The 22,458-nt window shown below is 51.5% G+C and overlaps 2 protein-coding genes across 4 annotated transcripts; one reads left to right on the top strand and one right to left on the bottom strand.

The window, feature by feature from the left end:
* Positions 1–520: 520 nt before the first annotated feature.
* On the top strand, positions 521–5,827 carry LOC125106577 (keratin, type II cuticular Hb5-like). 3 transcript variants are annotated; one of them, XM_047740821.1, is made up of 5 exons: positions 521–722; positions 1,930–2,055; positions 3,601–3,821; positions 4,810–4,841; positions 5,307–5,626. In XM_047740821.1, the coding sequence occupies exons 1-5, from the start codon at positions 720–722 to the stop codon at positions 5,495–5,497; spliced, it is 573 nt and encodes a 190-aa protein (XP_047596777.1). In that variant the 5' UTR covers positions 521–719; the 3' UTR covers positions 5,498–5,626. The 3 variants fall into 3 exon arrangements, with proteins under 3 accessions (XP_047596777.1, XP_047596776.1, XP_047596778.1); XM_047740822.1 differs by having other exon boundaries at positions 536–722; positions 5,322–5,626; XM_047740820.1 differs by lacking the exon at positions 4,810–4,841 and having other exon boundaries at positions 5,322–5,827.
* Positions 5,828–10,956: 5,129 nt separating this feature from the next.
* Positions 10,957–16,461, bottom strand: LOC125106570 (keratin, type II cuticular Hb1). The gene is made up of 9 exons (XM_047740810.1): positions 16,046–16,461; positions 15,114–15,322; positions 14,424–14,484; positions 13,401–13,496; positions 13,007–13,171; positions 12,630–12,755; positions 12,160–12,380; positions 11,864–11,895; positions 10,957–11,563 (listed from the first exon to the last, which is right to left on the bottom strand). The coding sequence occupies exons 1-9, from the start codon at positions 16,412–16,414 to the stop codon at positions 11,292–11,294; spliced, it is 1,551 nt and encodes a 516-aa protein (XP_047596766.1). The 5' UTR covers positions 16,415–16,461; the 3' UTR covers positions 10,957–11,291.
* Between the last annotated feature and the right edge of the window lie 5,997 nt (positions 16,462–22,458).

Raw genomic sequence — 22,458 nt, 5'->3', positions numbered from 1 at the left:
CCTACCAGCTAGTATTAGCACAAAAACCAAAGTACCCATGCGTGTTTATACCTGTAGGAGAATGGAGAAAGAACCATGGCAGTGAAAACTAACTAACTAACTAACTAACTAACTAACTAACTAACGTTACATGCTTCAAAAATCTCACAAGCAATGTTGGGGAGGGAAAAGCAAGTCATAGAATGTGTAACTCTACTGTTATAAAGTTTAAAGTTAGGCAGAACTAACCAATTGCTTAGGGTTTCCTATGCACATGGCAATAAAGAACAGCCAAGGAATGCTTAATACAAAAGCCCAGGATGGTGGCTACTTTGGAGATCGGATGGGGTCAGAGACAGAGGATGCTGTGATCAGGAAGGGTCCCATGTGGAGCTCCGAAGCTACGGGTGGGTACGCAACGATTACTTTTATTACTGCTCCCCATTTCTCACTCCATACGCCCAAACTACTTGGCTCCACACATTTCCCCCACCTGAAGGACCCTTCCTTCCCTCTCCTCCTCCTTCCTTCAAGACGGGACCTCCACTCTTCCACCCAGGCTGACAGAACAGCCCCTTCCAGCCCCTGTCAGAATTCTGTAATTATAACAAAGTGAGGTCACAAAGCCCCCTGGAAGGAGAGACTACATCCTCAGAAGCAAGGATTCTGGGAGCTACTTGGGCTGGAGCTGGGCTTTGGTGCTCACCGGAGGCTTGGAGGAGACGACAGCTCTCTTCATCATGGTGAGACTCGTCCATGTGGTGCACTGGGTCACACGGGGTGAGGGGTCTTAGACTCTGCCCAGATCTGTTGGACCCAGCCAGGCTCAAGCTTATCTGTTGTGTGTGCAGCTTTTGGGAATGGGAGCAGGAAAAGGTGGGCTATGGGACCAGAGCAGACATAGAGGGGAGATGACGTTTCTTGCTGTCTGTTTCGTATCCATTTCCCACTCCCCATCTGCCCTGGAAAGCAGCTGGCACTGGGCTGGTGTGAACAGTGCCTGTTCTCTGGTTAAAGAGTGTGTGGCTTCGTGTTCCTCCAGGTGTAGAGCAAAGAGCGTGGGCTTCAAATGCAGTCTAGCTCAGCTGCTGACTGGCAGGGTCACTCACAGCCTGCTGGGTCCCTACTTTCTCACTCGGCAGATGTAGTGAGACTCAGCTCACTCAGGGCAAAATAATGGAGACAGTGACATCCACCCGGCCTTCTTCATAGGCGATCATGAGCCCCAGTGAGATGGTGGAGATGAAGAACCTTGAACGGTATAAGGCACCATGTATGGTCCCGAGCCCAGGCTGGTTATGCACCAGCGTGCGGGTACAAGGCACAGGAAGGGGAAAGGCCCACTGGTCTTGTCCCTTGCAAACAGTACTCTACATAGTGGCCCTAGTTTTGGGGAAAGAGCTGGAATTGGGATCCCTGTCACTACTAATAGCATTCATCGAATTAAGGAAGTTTCTTCCCATTCCTAGATTTTTAAAAATATTTTTAAAATTAGGAATCCCTACTGGGTTTTTAAAAAAGGTTTTTCTGTTAGTTGAGGTGATCACATGTGGTGCAGGACCATAACCGAGTTCCTGAAGTTTAATTACTTCAATGCTCAGAATAAGCCCTATGTGATCCCAGTCCCCAGAGTCAACAGAATGTCACCACACGTGGGGATCGTTTGTGCCCCCTGCCCTCGTTACCTTAGGCATCTCCAGATGTGATAGAGCGCCCACCAGGGCACCTGCCAAGCGCATTTCATTCTCTACACAACCCTTGGAGATAGAAAAGATTACCGTCCTCACTTTACAGATGCAGAAACAGAGGCCTGGAGAAGTTAGAGGATCTGTCCATGATGGATGGTGGAGGGGTTGGTACTGGGACTGTCTTGCCGGCTTCAGCTGATGGCCTTGTCAGCTCTCCTCATTTCCCTGAGCCTCCCTGTGCCTCTTCTACCCCACCCCGCAGTGCGAGGAGGTACAGGCAACCGTGCAGAAACCCACGCAGAGCCTGAGGCACAGCAAGGAGGAGCTGAACAGGCTCAACCAGGCCATCCAGCGGCTGACTGCGGAGGTGGACAGTGCTAAGAGTCAGGTGAGGGGTGGCGGTGTGGGGGCAGCAGCGGCGCGAGGAATGGTGGGAGGGCATCCATTATCTGTGACAACTAGTTGGTCATCCCCTACCCTCTGGAATAGGTGGATAGAGTTTCTCCTTGTGAGTGTCTGAGCAAATGGAAGTGTGGCTGCATTTGCCTAGGACTCTCTGTCTTTCATGTGGGCAAGTAATTAACATGTAGGTAAATATGTATCCTATGTATGCTTGTTTGCATATCACTTTTTATGTGTTGTACATTTTTGTGTCTGTGTGTTATGTTTGTCCTACGTAACATTAAACTTGAGCCCGTCTTCAGAAATAGCAAGATTTAACTTGAGCCCGTCTTCAGAAATAGCAAGATTTTTCCTAGAAATCCAGCTTTCTGGGTCCTCTTCAAAAATGTGCAGATTTAGCGATGTTTGGCTAGAGAAGAGAGGCCTCTGTCTTCTCTGTTGCCTTCCCTTGTGTGCCCCAGACCCCACCGCCCCAAGTTGATTCCTTTAACACAGAGCCAGAGGACTCTCTGCCATTGACCTTGTCATCTTGGCCGGCACTGTTATTATCCTTGTGGAAGACAGAAGGCACATGACCTGTGTCTTTAAATTCGAGAAACGAGACTGAAATGTACAAGAGGTCCTGGTGATTGCAGGAGAATGAGACTGTGCATACTTCTTCATGGCACAGGATACTCTCGCTATACAGCTAACATTTGGTCTTTACCTTTTGATGCCTCTAACCGGGCTTCCGTTAGGCACTCGGGTTGGTGGCTCAGGTTCAAGACCTGAGAAAGGAGAGGTTTCCACACGAATGCTTTCTTTCTCCCCACTTCTCTGTCTCTCATCCTTCTCTCTTTCCCCCCAGCCACCCCGTTGAGGCCCCGGCTCTTGCTCTACCTGCAGAGGGAAGGGCTTTCTGCAGGTACAAGTATCTCAGGCTTTGAGGGGTTCGCCTTTCTTCAGGAACGGATGGCTGTTCAGGTTCCAGGGGGTGACCCTGTCACGGTTCAGTCTCTCACCCGCCTCAGCCGTTCTGATTCCCACCTCTCCCACCCCAGTTTCCTGAGCAGCAAACACACCTCAAAAGGCAAGTTTTTATCATCATCGTCATCATCATCACCATCACCATCATCATCATCATCGCTGTATTTCCCCAGACACTACAGATGCTAGTTTCCTATGAGGAAAGGATATTCTTCTGGTTAATTTTCCTGATGGAACACTAATGAGGTCTTCGGGAGCAAGCATTGGATGCTTCCTGGATCTGAGCTCCTATTAGAAAAGTCACACGCTAGGTGTGAAAGGTTCTCTCTCAGCCTGCCCAGATGGCTGGCCCCAAGTCTCCATCCTGGGAGCCAAGCAGACACACACACACACACACACACACACACACACACACACATCCATTTTTCAGATCAGGATCACCCATTCCTTACAATGATCTCTAATCCCTCGCTCACTCTCCAACCGCTGAGAAAGGTCTGGATCCTCGATGTGGGGGAGGGTGGGGACCAAGGATGTCCTGTCCGTGGTCTTCTTTTGCCCCCAGCCCTGTGAACTAGACAGAGGCACGGAGCCACGGGCTCTGCCGGAGGAGGGTGCCTCAGACAGCGCCCAGGGCAAGCTGGCCTGGCTGGAGGCTGCCCTGCAGAGAGCCAAGCACGACATGGTCCGCCAGCTGCGTGAGTACCAGGATCTCATGATTGTCAAGCTGGGCCTGGACTTTGAGATTGCCACCTACCGCAAGCTGCTGGAGGGCGAGGAGAGCAGGTGAGGTCTGGCCAGTGCCTTGGATGTGGCCATGGTGAGGAGGGCAGGGACACAGGGAGGTCACTATCTGGGTCCTCGCCAGCTGGAGAGGGGTGGGAAGAGATGACCTGGGTATCCAGGGACTTGTTCTCCTGGAGCCAATTTCTCCCCACCAACTTGAGGCCCTTAAGACAAAATGTTCCAGCTGATTAGCACCTTTGGTACCTGGGATGGGACAACTTGTGAAGTCATTCACCTGCAGGAGCAGAGAGCCAGGGTCAGTCTGTCCATCTAGATAGCTGCAAGGACCAAGGCCCAGCTGGGGGGGAATAAGGGTCTCCTCGCCTTCTCCTCGGTTCTGCCCTTCTTCCCCCAGTCCTGGGGAAGGCATGGTTTATGGGGAAGGCATGGTTTAAGGCTTTTAATCTTAGACAGCAGAGATCCAAGGGCTGCCGGTTGCAGCTGGGTTCTCCAGGCCGAGGGGAGGGAAAGGGAACCCACCATGCATCAGGCAGCCGGCACTTATTCTCTCAACCCCACAAAACCCGTGGGAGGGAAGTGCTGTCATTCCCATTTTACAGATGGGGAAACTGAGTCTCGGGGTAAAAGACCGTCTCAAGGACTCACAGGTAGAAAGTGACTGGATGAGGTTCGACGAGTACTCTTCAGGTGGTTGAGCTATTTTCTCTGTAGTGTCCTTCAAAATGTCCCCCTTCACGGTTTCTTCTTTTAGGCTACGTTTAGGCTGAAGAAAGATCTCTAGCCTTCTCCCTCCTCCAGGAAATCATCAGTAAAACCGAGCTATCTGAATTTAAGGAGGAAGGATTAAGTTTAAGGTCCTGAGGAATGTGAAGCAAAAGGGTTGTGGTGATCTGAGAGAACCGGGAGCATGCGGGATGGAGGGATCTCTTCCTGTTGGGGAAAGCCAGGAGAGTTTTGTTTTAAAGGCTGGGAATTATTATACCCAGGAGTTATATTCACTCACTCGCTTCCTCCTTCTCCCCTGCAGGCTTGGTCTGGGATTTGGGGCAGGGAGCTTCTGTAAGTAAATCTTAGACACGGATTGGGTTAGGGAAGTCAAATCTTAGCCCCTCTTCTTTGGGTGTATTCTTTTGGGAAGGGAGAGGGGTCTGCTTCCACTGTGTCTCTCTTTGGGGGTCTGTTCCTTCTCCTGGGAGTAATTCTGGGGAGGAGGTCTGGTGGTCGGTCCTTTGGGGGTGGTTCTGTTGGTTTGTCCCGGGCAGTGGGAGGAGCTTCTCTGGGTCTGTCCTTGTGGAGGAGACTGTTTCATTCTGGCGTGGGAGAATCTGTGTGTCCGACTCCAGGGAGGGGGCATTCTGGAGTCTATTTCTTGGGGGAAGGGGTCTGTGTATTATTACTTTGGGGAGTTTGCACCTGTCTCCTGTGGGGGTGGAGGAAGGTCTTTGCTTCTGCCCTCTTGGAGAGGAGTCTGTCTGTCTGCCTTCGGGGGCGGAGCGGGAGAAGAGGGCTTCCTGTCCCCGACAGCCACTGTCTTCTCAGCCCAGGGCAACGCTTCCACTTGCGGACTTGGCTCAGCCTCGGGCCCCGCCCGCCCGCTGCCTCCCGGAGCGGATTCCGGCGCCCTGCAGACGGGCGCCCCTGGCGGCGGCTGCGCGCTCTGCGGCTCCCTCGCCTGCCTCGGCGGTTTAGGCTGCCGCGGCACCCGCGGATGCTGAACATTTCTGCCCAGCTGTGGAGAAGTCAAAGACCCCTAGCTCCTGCCCCCAAGGACTTGACCCTGTGCCTCAGACGCCCCCTCCTACGGAACTGGACCTCACTTCATCTTTCCATCATGGTCACTCCCCACCCCCCAACCTCACCCCAGAGCGGAAAGTCTTGGAATCTAGCTTACGGAATGGTCACTGCCCTGCCCCTGGGTGAAGACAGCCGAGACCCTGTGCCACTGGGGAGGCTTGGTGGCTTACCTGGACCCAGTACCCTGCTCCTCTGACCTACCCCCCGACTCCTCTTTCGCTGGGACTCCTCCTTTGCAATAAAAAGTTCTTCAGTGGACTGAGCCCCCCCCCCCGCCCCCCGGGGACTGTTTGTGCCTGGATTCCTCAAGCTGTGTACAGAACATGGTGGAAGCTGGTCGGGTTTAACAGGACGGGAGAAAAGGAGGGGACACTACCAGGAAGTTACCTCCCCTTGTGGTGTGTGGGTCCACATGACTTCAGTTGGCGGTGATATGAACCAGGCTCCTAAGGGCTGGGCAGCTGCAGGCCCCTGGGGAAAGTGAAAAAAGGGGTAAATTCCTCCTCAGATCTGCTTGTTCCCCAGCCTCATGGCCCCTCTGCTGAGTGGCTGAACTCTGCCTTCATTCATCCACTCACTGGCTCTGTGGACGCTTACAGAATGGGCTCTGAGGGTCGAGTGTAGAGCTGAGTGAGCAAGGAACCTGGTTCTGGAAGGGAAGCAGGCCAGAAACCAGGAAACCAGGCCTGAAGAGAATGGAGTGAGATGGGGATGAAGAAGAATTGTCCTCCCACTGCCCTGGCAGGGGCACTTGAAGACTCACCCTGGGGAAGATGGCCCTCGCACACTGGGGCTGGGGGATATGAACAGCACTGGGTGGCCGGGGGCCCCGGGCTCTAGTTTAACAAGTGACCTGATAGCAGGTTGGGAATGGCATACCCTGGTGGAGGAGTGTCTTGGGCGAGTCTTTGGAATCAGATGGAGGGTTCCAGCTCTGCCTCTACTTCTAGGTCTAAGGTGTAGTTTGCTCTGAGTTTTCACAAGGCAACTAGACTTTGGGGGGCAGAAGATAGGCCAGTTTGGGGAGGTGGGTGGCCAGAGAAGGGCTGGGTTTCTGGGCTCTTTCTTTGTCCCTTAGGCCCAAGAGAAGCTTCCATTTGGTGAGCTCACATTCTTTTCTGTTGCACAAAGGGTTACATCATTAACACATCTGGGAACAATGGTTTCTACTTTCTGTGTCCCTGGGTGGGGTGAAGGTGCGTCACTGGCCAGAGGCCCTGGCTTTACCTTTTAAGGAAAGCTAGTGCCAGGGTGTCTGCTGTGTTCTCCTGGGTCCTTGCCCAGAAAACTGGTATCCAAAGGGCCCCCTTCCCGGGTAAACAGAGCAGTCTCATGCAAGAGGAATGAGACGGAAACTTGGCTGCAAGAGTGCCTCCCACCTGAGGAGTAGGGAATGGGACCCACTGGAGTCCCATTTGGTCACCACAGACTGACACCCACGGTGTCAACGTTCTTGCCACACTCCCGAAGGGAAGTCACTGCCTGAAAGCAGAGCCACCCCTCTGCGAGATTTCTCAGTTGGGCTCATGTTCCCTGCATTTTGCCAAGAGGTAATGACATTCTGTGATTTTCAAGGTCAGGTTTTTCCAGCTCCTGCTGTGCTGATCATGTCAAGGGAAGTGCTGAAGGAAACCTCACCTAGGAGCTGTTGGCAGGACTTACAGTGAGCATTCTACAGCCTACATCCCTGAGGACTGGCTTGCTCCCATTTTCCTACTTCAAATCCCAAGCCTAATGTCCCTTCAGATCCCAGAGGCTGCTGGGTCAGGCTTTCGTGTCTTGCCTGGGCCACCAGCTATGCCTGCGGTTTGGGGACCGATTCTCTGAGTGGTTCCCTTGGCTACAGGCCACATTCCATGTTGGGGTGGGGGAGAACTGTCTGGTACATCTGTAGAGAGTCATTTGCCAGCCTATTTAGAAGCATTGTTAGTAGAGGTGACTTCTGAAGGGAGGCGGGTTGACACCCGAGTCATCATGTCTCAGCAGAAGGAGGGGACCACTAGGGGTCAGCCTTCTGTTGGATCCTCATGTCTGCCTCACACTTAATAGTCCGGAAGCATGACAGATGTAACTTAGCTGAGTTGGCATCTCTACATGAGCCTCTCAAGGCCGGTGACTATCCCAGTCACACAAATCCAGGGCCTGCCACGCAGTTGATATGAACAGGTTGAGGAGGCTCTATGTTTTGTCCCCTCTGTCCTTGGATGCATTGGGTCCTTCTTCCACCATTAACACGTCTCACCCTACAGAAACCCCTTGGGAGTCTCTCGATGAGTCTAAATGCAATCCTTCCTGATATCATTCCAACCGTAGTGTCTCAGCTAGGCCAGCCGGGAGGATGGAAGGGTCTGGATTCTGTTTCCAATCTTGCTGTTATCCTGGCCAAACACTGCCTGTTTCTGAACCCCAGTCCTGCCCTCCCCAGATCTAACTGGTGTAGCTTCATTTATCCCTTTTAGTTGTCCTCCCTACCTGACCTCTCTGCACCACGGTTTACCCATAAAATACGAATGTGCCTGTCACAGGGTTGTGTGAAAAATATATAGTGCTGAAAACAGAGTAAGAATAACAAACATAATATCTCATGGACTGGGCTTTGGACGCCTTTAAAGAAGGCTCTACAAGTCTAGAGCTAGCTGGTCTCTTGCTGCCCCAGCCGGAGCTCGGGTGTTTACAGAGCAGGAGGGGAGCTAGGGGGACATACTGGTTAGAGCTGGGGCTCCCTGGCCAGAGGGCACCTCCCCAGTATGACAGCTGACAGCACCTCCCTCACCACTCCCATCTTAGTCCAGTTTTCCATCTGGGACCCCGCCCCCCCCGACTCGCCACCAACACGAGTCTCCCTGTGTGCTCACACTGAGGTCCTATCCACAGGTACCCACAAAACAAAACTCCTCTCTTCGGCACATACATACAGGCAGACACACATGCACACACACAATCGCACACCTGGAAAGGCTCACAGTCTCACACACATGCTTCCACACAGGTGCCTAGAGCCGTGCATTGATCTGGATGCAATCACATTTTTGTACTCACAGACAGCTGTTCACAGACAAATGAGCTATGCAGAACGAAGGTACGAACAGCGTGAACCCAGTACACCTGCGAGGTCTCCCCACATTCCTGAAGCTTCCATTCCCGTCCCAGCCCTTCTGAAGACTAACAGAGCTTTAAACTGGTAAGGGACCTTAGCAGCCATCTTATCTAAATATTTTATCTAACCAGTGAATACATGGAGGCCCAGAGAGAGGAGGTGACTTTTTAATATATTTTTTAAGATTTTATTTATTTGTCAGAGAGAGAGAGAGAGAGCGCACAGGCAGACAGAATGGCAGGCAGAGGCAGAGGGAGAAGCAGGCTCCCCACAGAACAAGGAGCCCCATGTGGGACTCGATCCCAGGACGCTGGGATCATGACCTGAGCCGAAGGCAGCTGCTTAACCAACTGAGCCACCCAGGCGTCCCAGAGAGGAGGTGACTTTTTAAAGGTCACACAGCAAGGTGCTCCATTTTTTTTTTCACCATTCCCACCCCCCACCACCATTTAACATCATGGGTATTAGGTGCTTGATTCCTTCACTCTTGCTTCTCTCCCTGAGCCTGTGAAGGAGTGGGAACTAGAGGGAGTGAGGATTGTGCTCCTGGAGTAGTATAGGGCCGAAAGTCAGAGCTGGAGGGAGACTGAGAGTAAGTGTGGCCAGTCATTAGGGCCCCGCTGGGCTGATAAGACCTGTGGGATATGAAGGGAAGAGTCAGCTGGCAGAGATGAGAAGTTCATTGGGGCTGGAGTCACGGGTGGTTTCTAAACTGAGGGGTAGAGAGATGGAGCTGGGGTTTGGAACTCAGGTCGAGACTCCTGGAAGCCTGCTTCTGAGCCGTGTGGTATCAAAGCACAGAGGGCTGGTTAGAGCAACTGCACACTCTGGAACTCTCCCAGGGTTCTGCCCTGCTCAGAATTCCATCAGGTGTGGGGAGGGGCAGTATTGGTGGGTGGGAGGCCCTGGATCCATCCTCTCCCTTCAAAGAGTGTCGTCTTTTCAGACCACTCACTTCTGGTCTCTCAACATTCTTCCTTATTTTTACTGCTTCCTTATTTTTACTTCCTTATTTTTACTGGGGATGGGGACTTAGATTTCTGCTACCGTTTTTTGGGCCTGGGCCTGGAAGGCTAGAAATTGACCCTGCTGTACAAATGCGTATTCAGGGACTTGCCTTTGCCCATAGCGAAGCCGAGAGGCCGTCTTCCTGCTTTCTTTGCTCCTTGTCAGAGCTTCATCAGTGTCAAGGGGGAAACAGTTCTCTGCATAAAGGAGCTCAATGGCCCCAGAAGACATGGAGATTTCTCTATTTGCTGTCTCTGATCACAGATATAAATTTAATATGATGTCAATGTGTACATGTATTCAGTTTACAGATGTTGATGGAAGGCTGGCCATGGCTCCCTGGTGGGATCTCCACTTTATATTCTGCAAATATATACTGCTAAAGGCAAGCCCATATCATGATTATTTTGTGGCAGGAATTGCCTAGACTTGTTACAGGTATGAAATTCCTAGTCCTCCCATCTGCCCTATGAGGTGCTCTTTTTTCATTCTCACTTTAGAGATGTGGAAATTGAGGCACAGAGCAGATAAGTAAATTGCCCAAGGTCACTGAGCCAGGTAGGAAGAGAGCCCAGTTTTGGACCCAAGTCATCTGGCTCCAGGGTCTATGTGCTCCCCTCTGTGCCAGCTCATCTTCTTGCTACATGCTGTTTCCTATCTCAGAGGTAATTTGTCAGCTATGACAGGTCTCCAAAGCCCAAAAGGACTCCATTAAAAGAAAAAAAAGAAGTAGCCACATCAAAGGCTTTTTGAAAGTTTAAACTATGTTCATGTATTTACCCTTCAAGGAATTCTCATAAATGGCTCAGACATGAGTCTTCCCCAGCAAAGCAATGAGTGGTGTTTCCTTAAGCTTTGAGTGGTTGGTGACTCGAATTTTCATTATCTATCAGTTTACAGATATGCACAGGAAGTTTTCTGGGAGGCAAGTGTGGGTTGGTGAAATGACAATGAGTGGTGCACACAGGGTTCAAGCCCCATCCAGATGCTGAAACTTGTAGGGTGCTGCCCCAATTCCTGAGCATCTCTGGCTGCTTCTTCTGCAAGGTGCATCATTGCGGATAAGATCATTACAGTCGTGTGTGTAAAATGACATCATGTAGAACTCTAGCACAACCCTTGGGTCAATCTGAGACCACTGTGAGCCCAGGGACAGAAGACTGTGCTGGAGACCTCAGACTAGACCCTTTTCTGCTCCACGGGACTTTGGGGACCCTTCCATACCTGGATCCTTGTGGATAACAGAGATGCAGACAAGGCTCAGAGTTGGCTACATTGATTTATTGGAAACACAGATCAAGACAGAGATGAACACGGCAGAGATGGAAGGGGAATATTGGGGGGATGGGGTGCGGCCATCACCCAGGGCAGCGTAGGGTGGGGCCCTTGTCCCGGCCCTCTGGCCCCTGAGCCCCCTTCCCACGGGTATCAAGGGGACGGGTAGCCTTTCCCAGCGCAGGCAGCACAGCTGAGGAAGAAGGGATCACGCACAGATATGAGAGGCTGGGAGTGGGACAGACCGTTCAAAGTGCCAGAGAAGTAGTCGAGAGCTTGGCCCACTGGGAGGCTGGGTGGGAGAGACCCCAGGCCAGATGCTTGAGTTGGGGTGTCTAACATCTGCGGCAGCTGCTGGCGCAGGAGCCCACACCGCAGGAGCTGATGCCACAGGAGCCCACGCCACCAGTGCCCAGGCCACAAGACGTGACTGAGTTGCAGGGGCCGCAGGGGGCACAGGGAGCACAGGGGGCGCAGGGCGCGCACATGCCGGTGCTCACTGCCAGGTTCCCGCTGCAGGGGGCGCTGCACGCACTGCCGGTCACAGGCCGGGAGCCGGACACGCAGAGGTCCCCACAGACGACCCCGCCGCGGGAGCTGCTGACACCTGTGAACCCCAAAGGCTCAGTCAAAATTCTGGGGGTGGGTCATCAGCTTTCCCGATGACGCCCCTCCCCACGCCCTGAGCACTGTATATTCAAAGTCAGGAGAATCTTGACTTACAACAGTAGGTGCATCTAGTTTCAAAGCTGCTCTCTGACCCCCAATCCCTCCTGCTGTGATGCCAGCCCACCCACCCTATCATATTTAGCTTTCAGTGGAAGCCCTCACTCCAAACTCTGCCATCCCGTCTAGGAATGAAATAAATCCTAATAATAAAAAACAGCACACGGGGGCTGTTACTCACAGACATTCACTGCGCCAACGCCTTCACATAGTCTGAGGGGGGAGAAGAAAAAGGCAACGTTGAGTGATTCTACCAGAGTTGGAAAGAGAGCGCCCTAAATCCTTGGGGTGGGGTCCACCCCTAGTGGTCAGGGCAGGAGAGAGTCTGAGAGTAGCCATCCCAAGCCACGACCTCCCCCAAAGTGATGGATGAGAGGGTGTCCTAGATCCTTGGTCCTTCCCAGCCCAGGAGAAAGGGTGCTGTTTATTCAAAGAACAGGAATGAACCGCTCAGAGCCTGCTTGGGCTGGGCCCCACCTCTGTTCTTCGCCTTCCAGCAGCCGCCTGTAGGTGGCGATCTCGATGTCCAGGCCCAGCTTGGAGTTCATCACCTCCTGGTACTCCTTGACCAGGCAGGCCATGTCCTGCTTGGCCTTCTGCAGGGCGGCCTCCAGCTCCGCCAGCTTGCAGCGGGCATCGCTCAGAGCCGTCTCGCCTTGTTGCTCAGCCTGGGTCACTGCGGCCTCCAGCTTGGTGTTCTGGGGACCCAGAGGAGAACAAGGTGGGTTATGGCCTGGGTCTCTCTTTCCATTTTCTGGATGAATCCAGTCTCTCCCCTCCCCCAGCTGGGAATACACCAAGAGCAGACCTCTCCCCTTCATCAGCTGAGTCTCCCCCAGGGACCACAACCAGGGACTCTAGTCATGCAGCGGGCTGGAGCATGAATGGTGAGATCCACTGGGGACACACATGCCTCTGTGACCTGGGATGCCTCAAGTGACCCTTACCTGGCACTTGGCATTCTCAACCTCGGCCGTCAGCCTCTGGATCATGCGGTTGAGCTCGTTGATCTCCTCCTTGGTGCGGCGCAGGGTCTCCCCGTGCCGGATCACCGTGGCCTTCATCTCCTCACACTGGGGGGAAACAGAGATGCTCCTGAGACTCAGGATGCAGTCTCCCACCCACTCAGACACCACAGACCATTGGCAGGTTGCCTGTGCGACCATACATGGCAGCCCTGCCCAGACTCTATAACCTGAGAGCTGTCTGCTCTTCTGTTACCATCCAAGGGATCAGAATCCATGGATAAAAGAGGCCTCGTTATATAAGGCCTGCGTTTCCTCCTACTGCCATGTCTAGGAGGCAGGTGTCCTATGCCCCTCACCTTGCTACGGTACCAGGACTCAGCCTCAGCCCGGCTGCGGCTGGCGATGTCGTCGTACTGAGCCTTGATCTCGGCCACAATGCAGTCCATGTTCAGGTCCCGGCTGTTGTCCATCTTAACGATGACCGAGGTGTCTGAGATGTGGGCGTGGAGAACGCGGATCTCCTGCAGACCGTGGTGGGGTGGGATAATGGAAGGATCTTATTTACATCCCAGCCTCACACACCAGTGTGGTCCCAATCTTCTCAGCTCTTCTTTGGTCTCCAGCCCCTGCTCCCACTATAGCCTCATGGACTGCAGCCCCAGCGCAAATCCCTGGCCAACTCCAGTCCTAGGCCAAACCCCCCTCTTCCAGGCTGGCTGCCAAGTTTCTGCCTGGACCACAGCCTCTCACCTCCTCATACAGGCGCCTCAGGAAGTCAATCTCCTCAGTCAGGGCTTCCGCATTGGCCTCCAGGTCTGACTTGCGGAGGTAGGCGCAGTCCACATCCTAAAGGGGAGAGGGGGCCACAGATGTCTCTTTGGGAAGGCCACACAGAGCTCTTGCCACCAGAGACCACCCACTGGGCTGGGAAAACTCCCTGGAAACCCTCCTTAACCACTCATCCTTATGCCTGATATCCTGGAACTGATGGAATTCTTTACACAGGGATCAGATGCAGGGGTAAGGGAGGGGGACTGTGAGGTTTCCAGGCACTTCCTCTGGTACCTACACAATGATTCCTCCAGAACCCACACCTTGCCCTATCACTGAAACTTAGGGTCTGGTATAAAGTGGGTCTGTTCTAATGGTATCCCAGCCCTCTCTGCCCAGACACCTCAGGGAAAGAAAACTAGGTCTGTGGTCAGAAGAGGTCTCAGGGATCAATTCTGCCCCTTCCAAACCAGGGCAACTCTGGACAAGAGCCTTATTCTCTGTGCCTCAATTTCCTCCAGTAACCCCAGCCTTCCTCCTCTGGAGGTGGTGGGAAGGACCTGGGGGTCCATGTGATGGCATTTGTGGTAGATCAAGTGTAAGGAGTGAGGAACAACAGCACTGCTCAGGCCAGCATCTCTGCTGTCGGGGGCCTGAGGAGTGACTGTCCCCTAGCATTCATGGGCTCTTTCACTCACCATAGTTAGGAACATGCGCTCTCTGGCAGGCCCAGGGCAGAACGGGTGGGAAGCCATAGGCCAGATGGGAGTTATCTCGGATGGGATGGACGAGGAGAATGCCCTGCTTGAAGCAGGCAGTGTACTGTGCTGTTGGGGGCCTCCCTGGGAGGACTGGGGCCTTTGGGGGTGGGGGAGAAAATAAGGGCGGGGTTGCTCTATGTGCTTCTGGGGAAGTCGCTCAGCCTCTCTGAATTGAAGATCGTTCCCTCCTGCCTCTGCCCTGCTTTCCGAGTTGGGGGATGAGTATTCCAGGGTCACTCACCTTCTTCAGGGCCACAAATTCATTCTCAGCGGTGGCCCTTAGTGCCACCTCTTCTTCGTATCTGGAGATAAAGGGCACAAGATTCAGTGGCTAGACTTTCAATATGCTGGGATTTGAAGAGACAAAAAGAGAATGGAGGCCCAGACAAACACAGTCCAGGAACTGGATCTTTGGGAGGAAGTCATAGAATCAAAAATCGCTGGACCAGAAGGGAACTTGTCCATCCCTTTCTTGTGGGAGCTCCATCCAACCTGTCACCCAGGGGACTTCTGGTTTCAGGGACTCTCTTTCCTGATGTGGGTGGTGGGTGTGTGGAGGTGGCCTGTACATTTTTGTAGATCTTCTGTTTCTGGACTGTAACTCCCTGGGGGTGGGGGCAGGAACCTCATAGGAGTTCTGGTGCCCCTCGTCCCTCCCCCATCCCACCTCAGGTCCTAGCACAGCACCTGGGACCTAGAGTAGATGTCAATAAACGTTCGATGAATTAATGAAACGGATACATAAGGACGAGGTAGCTGGAGCAGCTTCCGCTCTCTCCAGTGTGTAAATGCCCAGAGCATTTGTCCCCACAGGCTTCCTGTCCCTGTCTTCTTCCTATTGGGAAGTTCCTCTTGTGGTCTAACCCAAATCTATCCTGCTTGGGCTTAATCCCCCTTCGTTTCTTGAGACTACCCTGTGGGCTGCACTCACTTCTTCTTGTAGCCTTCCATCACCTCCTGCACGTGGTTGAGCTCCGATGCCAGCCTCCCGCTGTCGGCCTCCACGCACTCAGCCTCCCGCCTCAGAGTCTCGATGTAGCCCTCGAACAGGGGCTCCAGGTTGCTCTCGCAGCATTTGCGGTTCTGGTAGAACTGCCACTTGGTCTCCAGCAGCTTGTTCTGCTGCTCCAGGAAGCGCACCTGCGTTCAGGGTAGAAGGAGGGGGTCAGGTGGCTCCTGGTGTCCCAAGGCCAGTTTGGGGGTGGGCCCGACTGCTTTAGGGTAAAGTCCCAAACCTGCAGCTCAGCAGAAATTTGGCAGAGAAGGGCAGTGGGAGACAAGGTGACTTCCGGCCTTCCTGATTGTCATGCATGTCTACAGTGTCCAATGTAGGGATGGGAGCCAGGGTTGGGGAAGTGCAGTCCCTGCTCTCACGGAAATGGACTGATCTGGACCTGGTGAGTCCAGGTGGCATGTGGTCTGAAGCCAGCCAGAGGTGTCTATTTTGCCTCTGAGCCTGTGCCCAGCCTGGGTCCTGAGCATGGGTGGAGTACAGGAAGGGTGTGGCTCAGGACCCCCACCCAGAGGATGCCCCTGTGGTCCTCTTCCTAGTTCTTCTGTTCATTCTTGTGTCTGTGTGTGTGGACTGCCCTCTTGCTCTGGCCTGCCAGTTCCAAGCCTGTCCCTGTCTCTCTGTGGGAACCTGCCTGCTTGAATGGAGGTCTCCTGTACTAGCAACACTGTCAAATCAGGAACCTCTGCTCTACATGCTGTTGTCTTTGATCCATGCGGGCCCTGGGTGTGCATCCCTCTCCTCCATCAGACTGGGAGCTCCTCTGAACCATATGTCTCCTGACCCTGACTCTCCTGAGTGCCTAGCCCAGGACCCAGAGGTTCAGGAAGGGTGTGATCAAGGGCACCCACCTTGTCGATGAAGGCAGCAAACCTGCTGTTGAGGCACTTGATCTGCTCCTTCTCCTCATGCTTCACGCACTGAGCACTGGGGTCGATCTCCAGGTTGAGGGGCGTGAGGAGGCTCTCGTTGACAGACACACTGGTGATGCAGGGTGGGCTGGGTCCACACACACCTCCGGAGCGGTAGCCGAAGCTGCGGCCACAGGAGCCAGCACGGAAGCCCCCGCAGACGCTGTGGCTGCCAAAGCCCCCGGTGAGGCCGCGGTAGCAGGAGACTCCGCGGTAGGGGGCGGCTGTGATGCAGCAGCGGCCTGGCCGGGGCCCGCAGGCTGAGATGCAGCTGAAGGCACGGCCACAGAATCCTGATCCGCAGGTCATGGTGCTTCTGGACGTTGGGGCTTCAGAGTACAGGGATGAGGTCTGGAGTCTTGTGGAAACTCCAATGTGCTCTGCAAGGTGCCCTGGTCCTATTTATGCTCAGATCTGAAGGGCTTGGCTGTGCAGTTGGGTCAATTTGTGCTTTATAGGCTTGGGCGGTTAGTTGAGTCCAGCACCTCTTTAGAATGTGCTTTAATAATGGTGGAGTGGCCCGCACCCTCCTCTGTGTATGGGATGCCAGCCTCTGGGCTGCAGGGGGACTCAGCAATGTTTCATCTTCAAAGTGCCCTGTCAGCAGGCGTGCACTCACCAGAGACTGCGGAGAGAAGGGCAGGGCAGGGGAGGTGGGAAGGGGTCCAGGGGAGGAGAGGAGAAGGAAGACTAGACTCTGGGAGAAGCCGGGAACCTGTGTGATTGTCAGGAGTAGGTGGGAGGGGACCCTGGAAACACTGAGGTGTTAACAAATAACATCTAGAAGTTTCTATGTCAGTAGTAGTGGCCGAAGTGCATTTGTAAACCATATCTGCATTCTCCATCTGTCTGGTAGGCTACTAAAATACAACCCCTTTCTCCTACCAAGCCAGCAGCCAGCAGCCGCCAGATTATTAAATGTCTGCTTCAACATTCTTCTTCAATATTCAGTATGAGAGTTTCCGAACATATAGAAAAGTTGAAAGCAGAGCATAACAAACACCCTGAAATGTTCCCTCTTAGTTATCTGGATTCAACTGCGGTTAACATGGTGCCATCCTTGCCTGCCTATTTGACAGTTACAGGACATATGACACATACAGAAATCGGGACCATACCCATTGCACATTCAAGAAAATTAATACTTCCAAAGAATCATTGACTAGCCATTCCATTTTCAATTTTCCTAGTAGTCTCAAGAGTTTTTTTTTTTTTAATCGGTTTTATGTGACTTAACTTGTGGCTCTGTCCCTCGTGTTTTAAACTGGAAGTTAACACTAGAGTTGGGCTGTTCGTAAGGTAGCCTGTAGGTGTATGTGGCTATTTAAATTTGAATTGGTTAAAATTAAATAAGCGCAGAATGGAGTTCCCCCATTGCATGAGCCACATGGCCACACAGCCACCGATTAACTTTTTGACAGAGCCGATAAGGAACATTTCCCCCATCACAACAGCATTGCTGGATAGTGCTGGTCTGGAGGTTTGATTGGGTTCGACTTAAACATTTTTGGGCAGACTACTTCAGAACTAATGCTATACTCTTATTTTACCACCCCATGAAGCACAAATTATCAGCTTGTTCCATCATCCGTGATGCTAAATCGGATCACTTGCACACATTTCCCATTTATAATTAGAACACCTTAGGAAAACATAGGTCCTATTCTGATAAGAGGATATTTTCTTTTCTTTCTCCTTTTTTTTTTTGCCACTTACTATATGATATCATACATGCCATAAACAATCTCCAATTCTTCCATCAACCCTATGAAGTACGTATCATCATCAAGAAAGGAAACTGAGTCTCAGCGAGCTTAAGTAACTTGCCCAGTGTCTCCTAGCTAGTTACCTTTGAATTTTTTGGAGCCCAGGAGATGCCATGCCTTCTCACCTACAAGCTATGACAACACCTGGATTTCCTAATCTCTGGAAAATTTCAAGAGGGTAGAGAAAGTTGTTTAGGAGGGATATCTGTGGATTTATGACTGAGGAGAATCAGTCTAAGGAACTGGACAGAGTCACAGGGGGTTGGGATGGTTAGAATCGGGAGGGGCCCGGGGGGGTGAGAGTGTAGCACAGGGACAATGTGAGGCTGGCGCTGGAGGTGTCTGTAGGACACGTGGCTGAGAACTGAAGGAAAGGACAGAAAAAGGCAGGTTAAAAATTTTTTTTTAGATTTTATTTATTTATTTATTTGTCAGAAAGAGAGAGAGAGAAAGCACACAAGCAGGCAGAGAGGCAGGCAGAGGCAGAGAGAGAGGCAGGCTCCTTGCCGAGCAAGGAGCCCAATGCGGGACTAGATCCCAGGACCCTGGGATCATGACCTGAGACGAAGGCAGTGGTTTAACCCACTGAGCCACCCAGGCGTCCCTAAAATTTTTAAAAAAAGATTTATTTATTTATTTGAAAGAGAGAGAGAGAGGGAAGGAGAGGGAGAAACAGACTCTGTGATGAGCCGGGAGTTTGGTGCGGGGTTTGATCCTAGGACCCTGAGACCAAGACCTGAGCCGAAAGCAAATGCTTAATCGACTGAGTCACCCGGGCGTCCCCAGAAAAGAGCAGGTATAGTTATTTGTACACATCTGGTGTACTGTTGGTGTCTTGACAGAGAGTACTGTGTTCTCCTTACTTATGAAGCACCCCACTCCAATAGAACAGGTTTCGAAAAATGAGCTCATGAAGTACAGAGATCTGCATTAAGTCAAAGAGAAGAAAAGAGAAGTGTGGAAGCCCCCTGAAGCTGCTGTATCTTAGGGGTAAAGGCAGGCTGGGTGGCTAGGGAAGGAGGAAGGGGCGGGGTGGATGGGAAAAGGGAAGGTAGGAGAGCAGACCAGGGCTTGGGGGAGGGGTGCCTGTGTGAAACATTCAGGGGTGAGGCCTTGTAACAGGACAAACATGGGCCCAGGGACTGTGTCAGCCATCTGGCCATCCAGAGGAGGGTGTGGCACCTGGTGTCACTTTATGTGTTTGGGGAGCTGGGCCAACACTTCCAAGACCCTTTATACCCTCATCACAGTTCTGGGCACTGCCCACAATTGAGCCCCAATGCTCCCTGCAAGTCAGCTGGTGACCTGAGGAGAAGTGCCATGAGTCAAGGTGCATCTCACACATGTGTTCCCTTCTGCCCCAGTGTAGCTCTTTATAAAAAAATGACATGCATAAACATGAACTAATTACTAATGGCTGGCCCTTCCTCAACAATTTTAAAGAAACAAGATACAAAAAAATTCAAAGGTGACAAAATTTTGCTAAACTGCAAGCTGAAATATTTTGGAGACCTAAAAGGACATTCAATCTGTGTGTTTAATTGGAGTAAAAAGACTTGTGGAGGGGGAGGGGGAAGAGAGAAGGGAGGAGGGTTGGCCAAATCCCCACTGTAGTTTTTGCTCTGGCTATAAGAGCTTTATAGGAGGTAAAATTGTGCTATAGGTCACCCACACAAAAGAATGTATAGGGGATGAACCTACCACCTATAGGAAGAAAGAACACAAATGTGTAACTTAAGAGCTTCCTAGGAGCCTCATTCTGATTGTTCTTCCTTTCTTTCTGGCCTAGGGACAACTCCTCTCTAGGATTTTTGTTGACTCATTCCCTTGCTTTCCTCTGCAGTTTTAGAACCAATGTAAGCCTCTCTAAAACATAAATTATTTAGCTTTCCAGTTTTTTTTTAAAGATTTTATTTATTTATTTGACAGATCACAAGTAGGGAGAGAGACAGGCAGAGAGAGAGGAAGGGAAGCAGGCTCCCTGTTGAGCAGAGAGCCTGATGCGGGGCTCGATCCCAGGACCCTGAGACCATTACCTGAGCTGAAGGCAGAGGCCTAACCCACTGAGCCACCCACACGCCCCAGTTTTCCAGCTTTTTTAAAAAATATTTTATTTATTTATTTGACAGAAGGAGCAAGAGAGCAGAAGCAGGGGGAGTAGCAGAGGGAGAGAGAGAAGCAGGCTCCCTGTTGAGCAGGGAGCCCAGTGAGGGGTCCATCGCAGAATCATGACCTGAGTTGAAGGCAGACACTGAACTGAGTGAGCCACCCAGGTGCCCCTCATGTTCCAGTTTTAGAAGTTCATATAAATGGGATTATATTATGTGTATTCTTTTGTGTCTAGTTAAGTTTGTTCAGTGTGGCTTCCTGTAGCTGCATTAATGTTCATTTTCACAGTGAATTGTACTCATTGTACAATGCCACAATTTATCTCTCCACACTGATGGCCTCAGGGTTGTTTCTAGAGTTTGTATTATGAACAGAGTTGTCATGAACATTCTTTTCCATGTCTTCAGGTATATTTGCACAAGAGTTTTTCTAGGGTGTGTGGTTATTTAAAAAAATTTATGCAAGTAGTATATGCTCAGTGTAGAAAACCATTTTATGAGAATTCTTCTAAATTTAAAAAACATAATCTTTCTTCATACTAGATACTATGTTAATTGCCCAACATGCATTAATTTTAATTTTTATAATTAGCCTCTGAGGCAGGTGTCAGGCGAGGACACTGAGGCCTAGAAGGTTAAAAGTTTTGTAGGTTGTATAGCTAGTGGCAAAGCTGGTGGTCAGAGTCTGCTGGTGTGTTTGATCCCAGTGGAAGGGATGAGTTTATCTCATTGCACTCCTATCTATCCACCATCTACCATCATTACAAGTATCACACAGTAGATAGTGTTTATATATAGCATGTTAACACACACTCTCACTAACAGTGCCCCCCCCCACCGCCATCCTCTTCATGGCCCTTTACGATGCTCTCAGGGTTTAGGACCAGAGTGTGGAGGGGAGCTCATCCTTGCTTGTGGTAAGCATCCAGTTATAAGAGAAAAGCTGGACACATACACCTAGATTGTGAACAAAAAATACAAACCTCACAACATACCAATAAACACAAATGTTTGGTTCATGAATATATTCCAAGGGCTTGGCACATAGTAGGTGCTCAATAAATATTTGTTGAATGAATGAAATGAATACCAACTGTATATTAAATGCTGAGTAATGGAGCCATCAAAGCTTGGTGGTTAATTGTGCAAAGCTTTCTGGTAGGTTGGGGTGATGATCAGATGAAGCAGACCAGAGGGCAGCCATTCCTGGGAGTGGGGGCTGGGTAGGGAGACATTCCTGGCTGAGGCCTGAAGGAGGGATGAAGTGAGTAGATGTGTCCTTGACCAAAGTGAAGTCCTTGACCTGAATGATGACAGGAGTGGTAGGGAAAGCCAGCCAACAAGACCAAGAATCCTGAAGGCCATGGGAAAAGTAGAAACTGAGGGCAGGACTGAGGAAGGAAAAAGAGAAGTGGATGGGAGGTAGATTTCTAGGGAAAAAAAGGAGAAGATGTTTGGTCTTAGACTAGTACTCTCTAGAGCTATTTGGAAGGACAAAGATCATCTGGGGGAGGGGCAAAGAGAATGGAAGGGAGGGGAGATTGGGGGAGATGGCAGGAAGGGGAGGGAAGTGGAGAATGGAGGAGAAACTAGAAGACCCATGGGAGAATGGTGGGGGGACACTCCAGGGGTGGAAGAACAGGAAAAGGAGGTTGATGGGGGAGGGAGGGCAGCACTGAGGGCAAGGTATGGACATATCTGAAGAGGTGGGCAATCTTGGCTTCAGCTTTTTAGCAATGAACCCTCGCAGCCTGGAGGAGGTGCAGAATTTGAACCTGATTAGTGGGATGGACTTTGCCAAAGGCAGAGTTTCTGAGTCAGTCTTCATCCACTTCCCTTCTTCCCCCAGGCTACCCACAAAGGCCTTTGGCCCCTCCTTCCTATGGTGAATTCTCATGCTTAATTGGCCACTGTCCCAGGCTGTCTTGGCTGAGGAGGCAGGGCTCTGACTTGGATCTCTCAACTCATGAATCTAGTTGTCCTGCCTGTTAGCTGGCCTAGGGTCAACTCCCTCAACAGCCTGAGTGTTCTATGAATAGCCTCTCCTTCTCCCATCAACCCCCCTCACTGAAACCTGCCCTGCATCTGCTTTCTGTGAATAGAAAGCATGAGCTGCAAGGTTAGAAAGGGCACAGTCCTTTGGATACTTGCAAGCCTAGTGTGTAGATGTTTTGGTACCCTCAAATATAGAGTCCACAGGCTTCCTCCCACCCTGTAGCTTTGAAACAGAATCCCAGAGACAGTACTCCCTGCCTCTGAGGTCCCTGCCTCAACTGGTTCTCCACTATCACAACATCTCACAGTCCCAGCCTCTCCTGCAAGGGTGCTCAGGTTTCCCTACTGTACACTCTCTGAAATACCTCCGTGCACACCTTTTCACCAATACTGCCCCACCTACTTCGTTACAGATGTCTGTTCTCACCCTTTGCAGGGAGCCTTTCTTACCTTTCCCATCAGATTAGTTGCATTCTACATCACC

Source organism: Lutra lutra, chromosome 8 (assembly GCF_902655055.1).
Source record: "Lutra lutra chromosome 8, mLutLut1.2, whole genome shotgun sequence".
Taxonomy (NCBI): Eukaryota; Metazoa; Chordata; class Mammalia; order Carnivora; family Mustelidae; genus Lutra; species Lutra lutra.
The sequence above is the reverse complement of the archived record's forward strand: the minus strand, read 5'-3'. Positions and strand labels throughout refer to the sequence as shown.